This window comes from Pelobates fuscus, chromosome 8 (genome assembly GCF_036172605.1).
Source record: "Pelobates fuscus isolate aPelFus1 chromosome 8, aPelFus1.pri, whole genome shotgun sequence".
In the NCBI taxonomy this organism is placed as follows: domain Eukaryota; kingdom Metazoa; phylum Chordata; class Amphibia; order Anura; family Pelobatidae; genus Pelobates; species Pelobates fuscus.
This window is the reverse complement of record NC_086324.1, coordinates 39,199,289-39,214,760: the sequence shown is the minus strand read 5'-3', so window position 1 is coordinate 39,214,760 and position 15,472 is coordinate 39,199,289. Positions and strand designations below refer to the sequence as shown.

The following is a 15,472-nucleotide window of genomic DNA, read 5'->3' as shown; positions in this document are numbered from 1 at the left end:
ACTTGCCTAATAATTCTGCACTCCCTGTATAGACTAACCCTGTGTAACAATATTATCAGTGTTATTTCAATGCTATGGCCTTGACTTGCTATTGGACTATTAGTATAAATTACATCGTGATCTGATAAATGCTGTATAAATGCTTTTTAAATGGAAAACACTCCCTCCCTCTAATTAATGGAGGTCTGCAACCTAAAATAACACATGGCAAATATATATAAAATTACAAAATCATTACATTAAACCAAAATACACTTTCTGACATTTCGTTTTTTTTTAAACGGATGATTAGTAAACATGTAAATAAATAAATAAAAAAAAACGTACCCCCTCTTCTGCCATCTCTTTCTGCAGAAAAAGAAACACAATTATTACATGAATATTGTTATTTTTGTGTAAATTACTTATCTACATAATATTTCTTAATGAAATTCATAAAGGAAACATACAGACAATGAACAGTTCTCCATTTTTAATCATAAAACGGGGTGACATCTTGCATTAGAACAAACAGTGAGGTCACACAAATTGTCCAGTCACCGCCTCATCTCTGAATTCATTGGATCAAGTAGCAAGCGCTCACTGTAAACCATTATAGAAAGGAGACGAAACTCCAGTCCCATCGACCAATAAATACCAGTAGTATATAAACTGTCAAGGGCCTCTCCGTGTAATGTTCTACCACAAACACAACAATGTTTAACAACTTGTGCTGGCTTGATAAAAAACACGCCTAATATTTTTTGGGGGGGGGTGATCGGTTATTCATAATAAACAAGGTTATTTACTGAAGTGAGGATTCAAAGTCAATTGCAAAAGTGAAAGCATAGCTTAGTTTTCCAATCTGCATACTTAGACCTTAAAATCTAAAATTCACATTGAATTCTCACCTTGTTTCTTTTTCAAATACATTTTTTTTTATCGAGGCAAGAGAAATAATAAAATACAGTAAGAGCATGTAAACATTAGAAGAGTATAACACGTGACGTAGCATACTAGGTTGCATAGAAACAGTTGAATAAGGTTTCTCAAAGACAACACGATATTAATGCAAATGATAAAATCGGATGCTAAGCATGAGATATGAGCTGAGGGTACGTAAGGATCACAGATGGGCTAACATGTTTCTTGTTTGTTTGCTTACTAGATGAAGATAAACATAGAATAAAAATAAAAATAATAAGAGCAGCAAAGCTAATTACAGAAAGAAACAGAGTGCAAACTATAAGCATTGACTTAAAGGACCACTTTAGTCAGCATATAAAAGCAAGACAGACAGGTCCCCCAGCCTTCTTTCTTGCTTTTATATTAGTTTGTCATTAAAAAAAATAAAAATCCGAGTGCTTTTTATCATATAAACTTACCTCCGTTCTAGCGCCGAGATTCTCGGCAGGCCACGTCCCCTTTTTCGTAAAAATGCCGAAATAGCAGGGCTCAATCAGACGCTTCTCTTAGAGAAGCGTCATAGCGATCTGGTTCACATGCGCAGCTTAGCACTGCACCAATCGGGTTCTTCATAGAGCGGCATTTCATGCCGCCCTATGAACAAACATTGAGGGCTCCGTCGCGAGGTATGCGCGTTCGTGAGCTGACTGACTGCTCAGCTCGCTGTCTCTGCCTGCCCGTCCCTCTCCTACTGCAGCCCTCCTAAGCCAAACGTTTGTATGCAAACACTATATATAGAGGTATCTCTATATATAGTGTTTGCATACAAACACACACATTGTAAATAAATATTCTTAAACATACAAACACACACACTCTATATCTATCTATCTATCTATCTATTTATCTATCCATCCATCTAATTCTATCTATTTATTTCTATCTACACTCACTCTCTCACTCACACTCACTCACACTCTCTCACACTCACTCCATCCCTCCCTCTCTCCCTCTCTCCCTCACTTACTTTCTCACTCTCACACACACACACACACACTATCTCACACTCACACTCTCCCTCACACATTCACTCTCTCTCACATTCACTCTCTCTCACACTTACTTTCTCTCACACTTACTTTCTCTCACACTCACTCTCTCACACTCACTCTCCCACACTCACTCACTCACTCACTCACACTCACTCTCAATTTTTAAAATAAGTTTACTTATGGTTTGAAGTCAGTAGATCCTCCTGCTCGGTCTCCTGCCTTCTGCCTTCAGCCCGTCAGCCTGTCAGCCCAAGCCCATGCTGTGTGCAGGAGATCCTTATCTCCCACACTGTCGGCTCTGATTGCTGACAGGCTCCGGGTTACTACAGGACACAGGAAGCGCGTTCACAGTGCCTCCTGTGTCCTGATAGCACGTTTGATGTCTTCAGCCAAGCTTGAAGACGTCAAACGTGATGAATGCGAATTAGGCAGCAGTTAGGCCGTCTGAGTGACTACCACTGGAGGTGTTCCTAGCTTTCAAGGTAGACACTGTATTTTCTCAGAAAATACAGTGTTTACATGAAAATACAGTGTTCGCCTGAACAACCCCATTAAGCTGTTCAGGTGACTATAAAGTCCCTTTAAGGCCCGAATAATCGGAGTTGCAGTGAGCAAGATCAATCCATCCAACACTGCACTGAAATGTCATAGGATTACCCTACATAGCTTTAACATTAGATAACTTTAACACTATGTAGGTTTAACACTACATAGCTTTAACACTAGATAGCTTTAACACTATGTAGGTTTAACACTACATAGCTTTAACATTAGATAACTTTAACACTATGTAGGTTTAACACTACATAGCTTTAACATTAGATAACTTTAACACTATGCAGGTTTAACACTACATAGTTTTAACATTAGATAACTTTAACACTATACAGGTTTAACACTACATAGCTTTAACACTATGTATCTTTAACACTTCATAGGTTTAAATTGTCACCATAGACAACCATACCAGGTGTTGAATGTATTTGTATTCAACACCTTTGTTAAAGATTGTCCCTGAGGAAGTCCCTAACAGGGAAGAAACGGACTGATTTACCCGCTTTATTTATTTACTTTGATATTCACATTTACCAAGCATTTGAAGCAAAGAAGACACACCAAGTATATTTCTGAAGGCACTTCTTGGGATGTTAAAGTGTGAGTGAGCATTTGTCACTTGCCTATATATCCAATTCTAGTATATACAGTACAGCACTATGCCAATAATTCTTTTGCCAGTTAGACTTTCCCATAACTGAAAAAACTAACTTTCTGGCATAACAATAAATCTAAAATATAATAACAATAAATCAATAAATTAAATAAATTGCCACTGGCCTGCTTAAAGGGACACTCCAGGCACCCAGACCACTTCTCTACTAGACAGCCACTAGAGGTCACTTCCTAGTTTCTAGCACAGGAAACCTGTGCTAGAGCGTCGCTGGACGTCCTCACGCTGTGTGAGGACCTCCAGGGTCGCTCAAAACCCCATAGGAAAGCATTGAAATGATTTTTCAATGCTTTCCTATGGGGAGACTTAATGTGCATGCGCGGCATTTCCGCGCATGCGCATTAGGTCTCCTTGCCCGGTGGGCGAGATCAGTCTCGCCCACCGGCCGACGCAATCACAAGGAGGAGTGTCGCGGAGGAGGAGACAGCGGCGAGGGACATCGCCGCTGCCTCAGGTAAGTCACTGAAGGGGTTTTCACCCCTTCAGTAACCGGGGATTGGTGGGTGGGAGGGAGAGGGACCCTCCAGTGCCAGAAAAACGGATTGTTTTTCTGGCACTGGAGTTTCCCTTTAAACAGTACCTTTATACTTTTAATTTACCAAACTCCGTGGTCTGTTTCACGGTCACCCGCTCTCCGTAAATATATAACATATCTTTAGGCTCAGAAACCTCGTCTTTAATGCACAAAAAGTAGCAGAAAATTATATTTTGCAATATGTACTAACATTGCAGCCTTCTTGTTATGATTTGTAAAAATTTCAATAAAAATAACAACTTACCACTTCTTTCAGGATTTTATCCACAACGTCGGGCTCCTGCAGATGGAACACGAACCTGCTAGCTGGAACACTGGCCAGAAGTCGAAGTTTTGCGGCATTGGCTGTTTCTTTAGCCACTCCTGTCATTCCCACGGTAAAAAACTTAATGTCGTGGTGTTTTGCGTTAGACGTTGCAGCAAAAATGTCAGGGTTTCTCGGATGATCTACTCCATCTGTTAGAAGTAAGGCAACCTTCATGCTCTTTTGTGTGCCTTCATTCATGTAAAGCTGGGTGAGGTTTGTTATTGCGTAGGATGTAAAGGTACCATGGCCAATATACGATATTGGGGCGACACGTGCTTTGAAATTGTCAGGTCCCTTCCAGTCTCTGAAAGTCTGTTCGATGAGCACTGTGCTGCTGTACTGCAGTAAGGCCATCCTCCAGCTGAAAATCCGCCCTGAATTGAGCTGAATTCCTTTTAACTTGTCAACCATTTGCAAGACAAACTTCTTTTCTTGGTTGTGGTTGTAGTCCTTTGCACTTTCTGAACTGTCCAGCAAAAACGCCATTTCCAGAATGCAGTCTTCATCTGAAAAGAGAGTGCATATATCACTAAACTGTGTCCATCACCTGTTTTACTTTTCTTGTAAATAATATAAAAAAAAACATAATAAAGAAATAAAGGAATGCAAAAAGCTCAATTGATCTGTGACTTTATGTCGGTTATGCACCCAACGAAGTCGAAACCCTGTGGGTGAAGAAGAAGACCTGAAATGACACCCAATTTGAGGAAGAAATCATAGGAGAAATCACCCAACTAAATTATGGAACGGAAAATAATATATGCTTACCTTTGCCTCCCTTCTCCCTTCATCTGGTTAACTACTTTCCATTCCATAATTTAGTCCTATTTGTAGTCTTCAGATGTCCATCCTCAGGGTGAGGTACCACAATAGGGTTCACATATTACACTCAACTATGTCAGCATTAGCCAGTCTAGTGTGAATACCATTACTACCGCTACTTTATCATCATGACTCTCTATTATACATCTTTAGTTTGATTCACCCTCAATGTTCAGGCAAGATTAAGCCTTCGAGGGGTATTTAGGAGTGTTCAGGACATATTTATATAGTTCCAACTGATCTTTTTTTACATAAGATATCCACATCATGGTGTCATTCCTAGCCACTTGTAAGGTGGTTTGTTTTTGATACAAATTTGCACCCTTACACTCATATTTATTTCTATTTTATTTTTGCTGTAGTGTATTTTAGAAGAATTGTTAATAAAGTTATCTCAGATATTTTAATTTATTTTTCTATTCTCTCATCCCCCGCTTTCCTGCACCAGAGTTTGCTTGATCCGGATTAGTTCACAACCCTACGGGTGAATCCTGCTGTTGATTAGATTGCTGGAGGAAAGATAATTTGGTCACTACAAACTTACTCTTTGTTCTTAAAAAGATTATTATCCACATTTTTGGAAAAAAGTCGTCACTTCTCTGAAATTTACACCATTACATGAAACACTGACAGTCACGTATAACTTGTTTTGTTTTTCACGAGTGGCTCCATTTTCTTTTAAACCAATATAAATGATATCGAGTTTGAATGACATCATAATCTAGTTCCGAAGAGGCAAAGTTAGGGCAAACATTGGAAATGAATAGGAAAAATAGAAATATTGTTTGATTTTTCCTCTTATTTGTAGGCTACCTCCATGCTGACTGCAAGGTGTGGTTATTTCCATTTTCGTTGTATTTTTATACTTCACACTTTACAAATACATATTTGTTAAATATAGGAATAAGCAAACAATAAAAATGTAAAATACTGGGAAGTGACATAAATTTCAATGTAATTTACTTAGAATTTAAAAGTAGAGTGTTTAATATACTATATATACTCTTCCTTGAGCTCTTTCTTGTCAACTTCTGCACCCACAGCACCCAAACCAGGTATCAGAGAAGGAAGCAGACAGGTAGCAGACAGGACAGATGGATATTGAGGCGACAAAACACAGTCTTGGAATAACCAAGAACATACATTTATTTATTGTTAATTCTGGAATTCAGTGTCTCGTTCATTGTTATACATCGTTTTCAACCATGGGACTATTGTTTGTTTTTCAGAACTTCAATAACATATATTTTGGAAGTTTTTCAGAATGTCTCAGTTGAATTTTCTAAGCCAATCCGGAGGAAGAAAAATGACTGATAGGAATTAAATATCTAGTACCTCATCTTTATATTCCTTTCAACTCCTGACACATCCATCAATGATAATGCCTCAGTGTCATGATAGCTCTTCTGAAAACACTTTCTTACATAACGTTAGATTACAAAATGTCACCTTGCTCACTGAGATTAGTTGTCTTTTCTGCTGTTGCTGTTAAGGCCTTGGGCTTGTATCGTCCCACTCTTCTTTCTTCATAGACATTCTGTGCCACATATGTTTGAATGTTTAATAAAAAGAGAAGCCACCAAACCCGTGGGAACATAGTTGACCTAAAAAAAGAAAACACAAGATACAAATGGAAAGTATGTGATAAATATGTGTTTAGTATAATTGTTGTTCACGTTGAATTCACTGTATATTCCTGGAAATTCTCCCTTTTGTGAAAAAGCCTGAGAGTGAAACACAGTTAATTTATTATTAGAAACCATCAAAAAAATAACACGATAAACCACCATTTAAAACCAAAAAGAAAAGATGGATTAGACCAGAGTAGATCCACAGTTGTTATAGAACTATAACTGCGATGATACTTTGCCAGCCTTAAGGCTGGGAATGCATCATGGGAGTCGTAGTCCTGTGACACTGTATTTCTACCTTTTGTTCACCCCTGATGAAGGTTAAAAAAAATAAACTATGTTTATTCTAGACTATTTGCGGAAATATTGAGTGTCAACAGAAAGGCCATGCTATAATAAGAAACTTCATTACAAGCAGTATGCTAGGTACACAGATCACCTCACTTCCTGTTCAGTCATTGATATACATTATACCAACAAGATTTAAAGGAACTGCACTCTTTCAATTGAGCAGGAAAAGGGTGCAACCAGACCAGGGACTAGCACAATCCCCTCAAGGTTAGATCTAGAAAAGAAGGAAGGTCCATGCACTCCAAAGCTCAGCAAAATACATTTATTGGAACAAAGTTTTCAACAAAGTCTCGACCCTGCAATGGGTCCTTGTCAAGTGAAATCAAACCATTTTTTTTCATATGAATGTCTTGTGGTACCAGCATTGTGCATACTGCCCAAGATTCATAAAGTCTTGACCAATTCATCAGGAAGATGTATTGTATCAGGAAAAGATCCCCTTTTATCTCCCATGGCAAAGTTTCTTGATCAGATTTTCAGATCTTTTCTATCTGAGATAAAATCACATGTTAAGGACACTATTGAGGTGTAACTTGTAACTTGTTGCTCTGGACGTTACAAGTCTGTATACCTCCACAACAGATCAAGGTCTGTTGGCTGCTGAAAAAGCTATTAAACATTTGGACTATGATGATCAATCAACTTTGCAACAACTTGGTATGGTCATGAAAGACAACTATTTTATTTTCCATGAGGAATTTTACTTACAACTCAGGGACACTTGATGAGTTCCAATGAACCCCCCCACATGCATCTGTATTTATATGTCAGAATTAGAAGAGAAGACCATTTATCAGAAGGAATTATTTAAGAGGTTGGTGCTTTCTAGATGATGTGCTGGTCTTGTAGAGTGGTTCATTGAAATCCTTGAATTCAGTGTTAACCTTTAGAACAGTTGCTCTTATTCTGTAAAATGTATCCTGACCGTTTATTCAGACGTTTTACCATTTTTAGACGTTTTAACTGCTAAATCTGACAACAGACTTGAAACTAGTTTGTATAGAACGCTGTTGGATAAAAATACGATTATGTACATTACCAGCTTTCCTCCCCCTCCTGTATTTAGAGCTCTTCCTAAGAGCCAATATATGAGAGTGAGAGTCTCACATACGGAGAAATCAGATCGACAATTAGCTGAGATGACTGAAAGTTTTAACAACTAACACAAATTAAAAATTTAAATAGATAGGAATTAAACTGATTTCACGTCACAGTGCTCTTTCTTCAGATATAAAAAGGATCGTTGATAAACGTTGGCACATTTTGTCTGATTGTCATCCCGATATTGTAAAATTTGCCAAAAAGCTAATGTTGTCTTTTAAAAGATCTCCTTCAGGGATAAACTGGTAAGAGATGAAATGCTTTCAACTGAGACTAGACCGTAACAGAAATAAAGGCAACTTTTCATCTTTTTTTTTTTTTTTGCAATGCATGTTTTTCTTGAAATTTGTACTTAACATTTAATGTTTTAACTGTGTATGTTGCCATTCCATGATTCAGGGATCTGTCTTTTATCACCCTCATTGTGGACAAAAGTATTGCATTAATCATTTTCTTACATGTTGTCCTACCCATGTAATGTATATCTTAAAATGTCCTTGTAGCGTGATATATGTAGGATAGACAACTCAAAAGATGAAGGACATGTTTTCAAAGCATAAGCCAACAATCAGGACAGGTCTATTTGATTTGCCCATTTTTTGGAAGCACGTCACAATGTGTCACAGCTTAAATTTCAGATAATCGAGCATGTCACTGAGAGTTTAAGAAGAGGTTACAGAGTGAGGAGATCATTGTTACGTGAAGCCTTTTGGATGAGAGAATTAGATACTTTAGACTTTAAGGGCTTAAATTATGAATATGATCTTACTACCGTGATCTGAATACTTGTTTTTCCTTTTTTTTTTAGATTATTTCAAAATCTAATGTATTACCTTTATTATTTATGCAGATTTTCTTCAATCATTTTCTTCAATCATTGGATTTTTTTTGGCACTGCTTGAGATCATGAGTTCATTATATTAATTAATTCAAACAATTTTCCCCTTTTTTATTGTTCATTTTTTTAAATATATGCACTGTCACTTTATTAAACTCCTATTATGTATTGCGCCATAAGCAGTTGTGCTGTGCACATGCTAGCTTCCTTCTGCTCCATGTGGGTGCACAGTTGCGTCACACGTCTTTAGTTACTAGACCTGTGCGCATGCAAGTTTACTTCTACTTCACGTCTATAAATGGTTTTATTACACACATTTTGTGTCGCTTCCGTGTATAATAGGTGTATGTCCCCAACATGTTCAGGGACTCTGTTATAGTCCCAACCAATGCGTTTAAGCGCGTATTGTCCAGCTTTCGTTTTTCTTTTGTGCCTTCCCAGTATTTTTCGGTGACAATTTTCCACCAGTCGCCTCTTACTGAGTGTCCATTGTTTTGATGGGTTAACAGATTTTCTAGCACACATGATGAATGTTATGTTATATCATATGTTATGTCAGTATATCATTTGATTATTTCATTATGTTAATTGGTTTTATGATGTATGTCACTTTACTAATTTAGTATGATTGCTAATTTACTATAACTGTACTGCCTATAAATTGGTTGTATTTCACTGTGGGTGTCAGTTTGACAAAGACCCATTGCAGGGTCGAAACGTTGATGAAAACTTTGTTCCGATTGTTATACATTCGGCATGAATAACAAACTGTCCCACTACTATTCTGACACTAAATATACCAATACTACTTTGTCAGTCTATCTCTGTAGAAAAGTATATCATACTCTGCACAGTGTGATATAACAATGGCTACAGGTAAAAGATACATTATTTAATTATCTTATGTCAAGACAAATTATGCCATGTGTGTCAGTCTATGGCAATCACTATTACAAATAAAGCCATGTATAGAATGTATGGAATGTGTTCCATAGAATTCCATATTCATAGAATATTATACATCCGTTTATTACACAGCTATATTGTTGATATCACACATTTATGATACTTAATGGTTCATATAGTTTTAATAAAATGTTTTAGGTGGTTTTATTCTGGATTAGTGAGGGTAAGGTATAAACAGCAATTATCAGCCAAAGCTCTAAAACTTGAGCTGTCACTATGGAAACTACAATAGTTTTTTCTGCTGAATCCTCCTCCCCCTCCCCCCCCCCCCCCAAAAAAAAAGAAAGAAAAATGTAATCTAAGCATATAAATACTGCCTTTGAAATAGATTTTGGGTTGTTCATCTTCAAACATTTTGGGCCATCTGGTTTAAGATCACCTTATTGTGCTAGAGGACTCATTTTCTGTTTTTGCAGGTGTGCGCTGCAGGAAAAGGAAGATATGTAATGTTTAGAATTTTTAAGTGGCAGTTTCACTTTACGTCTATTTTTTGCTTTTGTTTTGTTAAATCAGCAACCTCTGCATGCCATAATGTTTCTTGTAACAAGGGTTTAGCACACTAGTAATCTTTTCGCACAATATCTCCACCATAACACTATAGTATACCTTATAACAGTCCTAACTGAAATACTGTATGAATATTTGGGGACCTATCCCACCACCTGGGGATTGCTTTCTGGTGTCTTGCATCTAAGAACACAAGCGAGCAAGTCCCATAAAGTGTAGTACCAGTGCATCATAAGATGTGCTTGTGCTGTGTAAGCAGCAGTGAAGGCATTCAACCCATGGGCAGAGCGAATTTATCAGTGGTATGTGCATGCATTGACATCAGTGGGGTTAGCTAGAGTGACTGGCAGTCAACTGTGCATGCATTCACACCAGACTAAAATGCCCTTTTTTTGGTTGAGCCTGCCTCCTTTTTGTACCTTTGGACATCACCAGAGATGCAACGGTCAGTGACACACCTGCCCTGTCCCGTACCTTCAATGTGAAAGACAGTGTTTAATGAAGAACTTATTGAATCCTTAAAGGTTTTAAAAAGTACCATATTGGATTAAAATATTGTCTTTTGTGGGGAGGTCCATGAGAAACACTATCAAGGTTATTAAAGGGGAACTGTCACTGCCCAGGTGTTTTAATATTATGTTTACTTATTCCTATCTTTAACAAGTATATAGGTGTGAGGTATGAAAAATCTGTTTAAATTTAGAAATTCACACCACTTTATCCTGCAACTGTGCGCCTCCATCTTGGCTGCCTGTCAATCATTGTCATACGTTCTGTCCTGTGCACTTAGCAGTCAGCATAAAGAGAGGACACATAGAAGATGCGTATTGAAACAATGTTTCTATTTCTCATCTTCATTTGCAATCAGGGCCGGACTGGCCCACCGGGATACCGGGAAATTTCCCGGTGGGCCACGGCATCTGGGGGCTGCACAGGTATGTGCCACAGGGTGGCCGGTCCGGTGGCACACTCAGAAGGGGCCGGCCGCGTTCCACGCTGGTGCCGCCGGGCTTGTAGGCAGCCTCGCGGTTCCGGCGGCACTTCTAATGCTGAGGACGGAAGGAGGAGGGAGGAGCATGTCTCTCTACCATGATCCCTCGCGGTTCCCACAATTCACAGCACAGCATTCCTTCCGTCCTCAGCATTAGAAGTGCCGCCGGACCGGCAAGGCTGCCACACGGCCCGGAGGTACCAGCATGGAACGCGGCTGGCCCCCTCTGACTCCTCTCAGGTAAATGGAGGGGATGGGGGGTATTGGGGGGAGGTAATATAGAGACACAAGGAGAGAGGGGAAAATAAAACAGAGAGAGAGTGAATAGATAGACGCAGGGGAAGAAAGAGACAGTGGGAGAATAGAGAGAGACAGAGGGGGAGAGAGAGACACAGGGAAAAGGGGGGAAAAGAGTCAGAGGGGAAGAGAGAGATACACAAAGGGGAGGGGGAGAAAGAGGCAGAGGGGGAAGAGAGAGACTGGGAAGGAGAGGGAAGACATGGACACAGAGGAGCAGTGAGGGGGAGAAAGAAACATACAGAGGGACTGGGGGGAGACAAAAAAGCACACAGAGGGGCTGTATATATGACTGGTGGATCCAGGGGGGGCAAACGGCAATTGCCCTTCCCCCTTCAGAGGCTCTCCCCTGCTGGCCAATGCAGGGCTGGCACTGTCCAAGCACCATGTGCCTTCACGGACTGGAGGGGAGATCAGAGATCTCCCTCCCCGTTCTGGAGGCACCATGCAGGCAGCCGGCAGGGGAGGGAGGAAGAGAGGACCCAGGAGCTCAGCCTGCAGCTCCTCCGGGTCCTTCTTGCGCGAGTACAGAGTGTTGCCACGGTTACAGTGGCAACGCTCCAGCTCTCGCGAGAGTGAACTCTAGTGCTGGAGTTACGGGCTAGAGTTCACTCTCACCACTGCGACCTCTAGCCCCATACACACACTGCCCCCCCATACACACACACAGACCCCCCATACACACATTGCCCCACACACACACACACAGCCACCCAGGGCTGGCACTACCTGTAAGGCGGACTAGGCAGCCGCCAGGAGCACCGGCCACCCTGATGCTGCAGCTGCCCGAGCACTCTGTAGAGAGCCTCAGGCGGCTGCAGATTTGCCTGGGCTGGTGCGTCCATCAGCGCTCCCTCCTGTCACTCCCTCACTGTAGCGTGGCCGAGCCCTGTATGGTCCACGGGTACAGGGAGCATCTGTCTCCTGTACCCGGCCGGACTAACAGGAAGTGCACACCGGGTACAGGAAACAAAAGCTACCCGCGGACCATACAGGGCTCGGCCACGCTACAGTGAGGGAGTGACAGGAGGGAGCGCTGAAAGGGAGGGGGGGATTAAATGGAAAGGGAGGGGGGGAAATAAATTGACAGGGAGGGAGGGGGAATAAATTGACAGGGAGGGGGGGAATAAATGGATGGGGGGCATAAATTGACAGGCAGGGTGGGGGGAATAAATTGACAGGGAGGGTAGGGGGAATAAATTGAAAGGGAGGGTGGGGGGGAATAAATTGAAAGGGAGGGTGGGGGGAATAAATTGACAGGGAGGGGGGTATAAATTGAAAGGGGGGAATACATTGAAAGGGAGGGGAAAGAAATTGACAGGGTGGGGGGGAAGAAATTGACAGGGAGGGGAATTGACAGGGTTGGGAGGGGGAATGAGAGTGGGGAGGGGAGAAGAGAGTGACAACGGGGGAGACGAGAGTGACAAGGGAGGGGGGAGAAGAGAGGGACAAGCAGGGGAGAAGAGAGTGACAAGGGAGGGGGGGAGAAGAGAGGGACAAGGGGGGAGAAGAGAGTGACAAGGGAGGGAGAGGGGGAGAAGAGAGTGACAAAGGAGGGAGGAGAGATTGACATCCATCACACACACACAATGCACCCCTTACACACAAAGACAATGCACCCCTTGCACACAGAAAAACACACAATGCATTACACACACAGACACACACAGACACACACACACACACAAGCAATGCAACCCTAACACACAATGCATTCCTTACACACACTCAATGCACCCCTTACACACACTCAATGCACCCCTTACAGACGCACACACTGCATCCCGTACATACACAGAAACACACCTTGCAGCCCTTACACATACAAACACAAATTCACACAATGCATTCCTTACACACATATCAGGACATCCCCCACTCCACCTCCTGTGAACCAACTCATTGGTGGAACATGAAGGTGGACCCTGGGACCCAGACCTTGAGCTGTGTAAAGGGCGTTAAAAAAATGGAGCTGCTTCCCGTTGTCCCAGAACATTGATTTTTGTGACCACAGTTACAAACAGCCTCCAGAGAGCCTGTTCTACACCAGACCAGTGGAGCCAGACTGCAGCTAGAGCCCATCATCATCCTCATCTGGTTGTAAGTAGGCAATCTAGTATATTATTCGTGGCACTAATCTCTAATTTACCTCATATTAAAGAAACACTATAGTCCCCAGAACCACTTCAGCCTAATGTAGTGGTTCTGGTGTCTATAGCCTGTCCCTGCAGGCCTTTTAATGTAAACATGGCGACACTGCGGCACTTGCGTTAGTTAACATGGCAGATCATATGGGTGGGGCATTGTGATGTCATATGGGGGGGGGGGGGGAGCGGCAAACTTTACTTTTGCCCAGGGTGGCAAAAATCCTTGCACCGGCCCTGCAGCCACCCAAACACACATTGCCCCACACACCCTACACACTGAACCTTTCACACAAACTGCACCCCTCACACATTGCACCACTGCTCCTATACCCTACTACAGCCCCATATCCCAGCAGACCCCAGGTAAGTTTTCAAACTGTTCTTAAACGGTTTGACTACTTACTCTGGGAGCGGATCCCGGCACTCCTGGCACCATAACCACTACACAGAGCAGTAGTGGTTATTGTGCATGGATTATTTCTTTAAATAATCTATAAGTGCCCCTCCCGAGATCAGGCTCTGGATCCGCCACTGGTGTGTGTGTATATATATATATATATATATATATATATTAATGTGTGTATTAGTTATATATATATATATATATATAATTATGCCTATTATATTTACACATATTAATGTACATTTATATATGCATAATACACAGAGAAATGTCATTGATATGTACCATATGTAATGAGCAGATATGGGCCCAGTCTTGTTCCTAGGTGCATACTCCAGCACAATAACATATTTAAAGTGAAGAGCGCACCCACAGGACTTCAAAATAAACAAGATACCGTCATTTTTTACAGTTGTGCCCTACATACATTCACCATTTCAGTCCCATTACCAAGCTTTTCTTAATATGTCAAGGTAGTTGGACTGAAACATTGGTTATATGCAAAGGCACGTCTGCTTAAAATAAATCTGCACTCTTGGTTTTTTTTAAGCCTATATGTGCTTTTTTCACGTTGGAGTAATAATTTTTAATTTTAAGTTATCTTTTCTAACTCTGTATCTGCACACTATGCTGGCACGACGCATTATGGGGCTGGTAAATACTTTTTTTTTCCAGGGCTGCTTTTAATTCCCAGTCCGGCCCTGTTTGCAATGTTTCCCTGGCTTTTCCTTGTCTATTCTAGATTATAATGTAATCTGTTAACTATTTAATATAAGTTTAAAAGAAAATAGGGCATGTCATGAAAAACAAATAAGTGCCAGTACCCCTTTAATCCTTAGAGTGACCAAGCCTTAAAGTGAATTCAAATTGAACTTCAAAGTTCAGGTCAAATAGTCAAACTGAATTCAGAGGATCAATTACCTAATATTTGAAGTTTACTTTAAATTCCTGACAATTCACTTGAATGAAAAAGTGGAATATTATTACAATTTACTTAAAGGGAACCTATAGTCCTGAAAATATTTTATTTTATATTTTATTTTTCAGTACTATACGTTACTTTCCATTACAGTCTTTTCCCACCCCCTTATAAGCTTCATATAGTTTGTTCTGAACTAAGAAATCAAGGTTGAGAGTTATCAAAATGCTTGGCACATTAGAATGATACTGAACACTAATGAAATCATTTGACTAACATGGAAAGTCATCAATTGTTGCCTACAATTTTAATTTCACTATAAGTTGATATTCAATGAATAACCCTCACTGTGTAGCCACATGGTGCTAAAATATAAAAAGTAACCCTCCAGGTTTATTTACTAAAGTGAATTCACAATTCATTTTAAATTTAAGGTAAAAATAGCTGAGCTGTCAGCTATTCTGGCCTTAAAATTTAAAATTCACTTTAGTA

The 15,472-nt window shown here is 40.5% G+C and overlaps 1 protein-coding gene across 2 annotated transcripts in view; it reads right to left on the bottom strand.

Moving 5' to 3' along the window:
• The window catches only part of COL28A1 (collagen type XXVIII alpha 1 chain), a 78,714-nt gene that overhangs the window by 50,623 nt on the left and 12,619 nt on the right, over positions 1-15,472 (bottom strand). Inside the window, exons 2-4 of one of the 2 annotated variants that reach the window (XM_063429705.1) lie at positions 6,279-6,433; positions 3,945-4,513; positions 328-348 (exon numbers count right to left, since the gene is read on the bottom strand). In XM_063429705.1, coding sequence (XP_063285775.1) covers positions 328-348; positions 3,945-4,513; positions 6,279-6,426 — 738 coding nt within the window. In that variant the 5' untranslated portion in view covers positions 6,427-6,433. The remainder of the gene's footprint in view (positions 1-327; positions 349-3,944; positions 4,514-6,278; positions 6,434-15,472) is intronic. The other variant, XM_063429706.1, reaches the window with a different exon arrangement.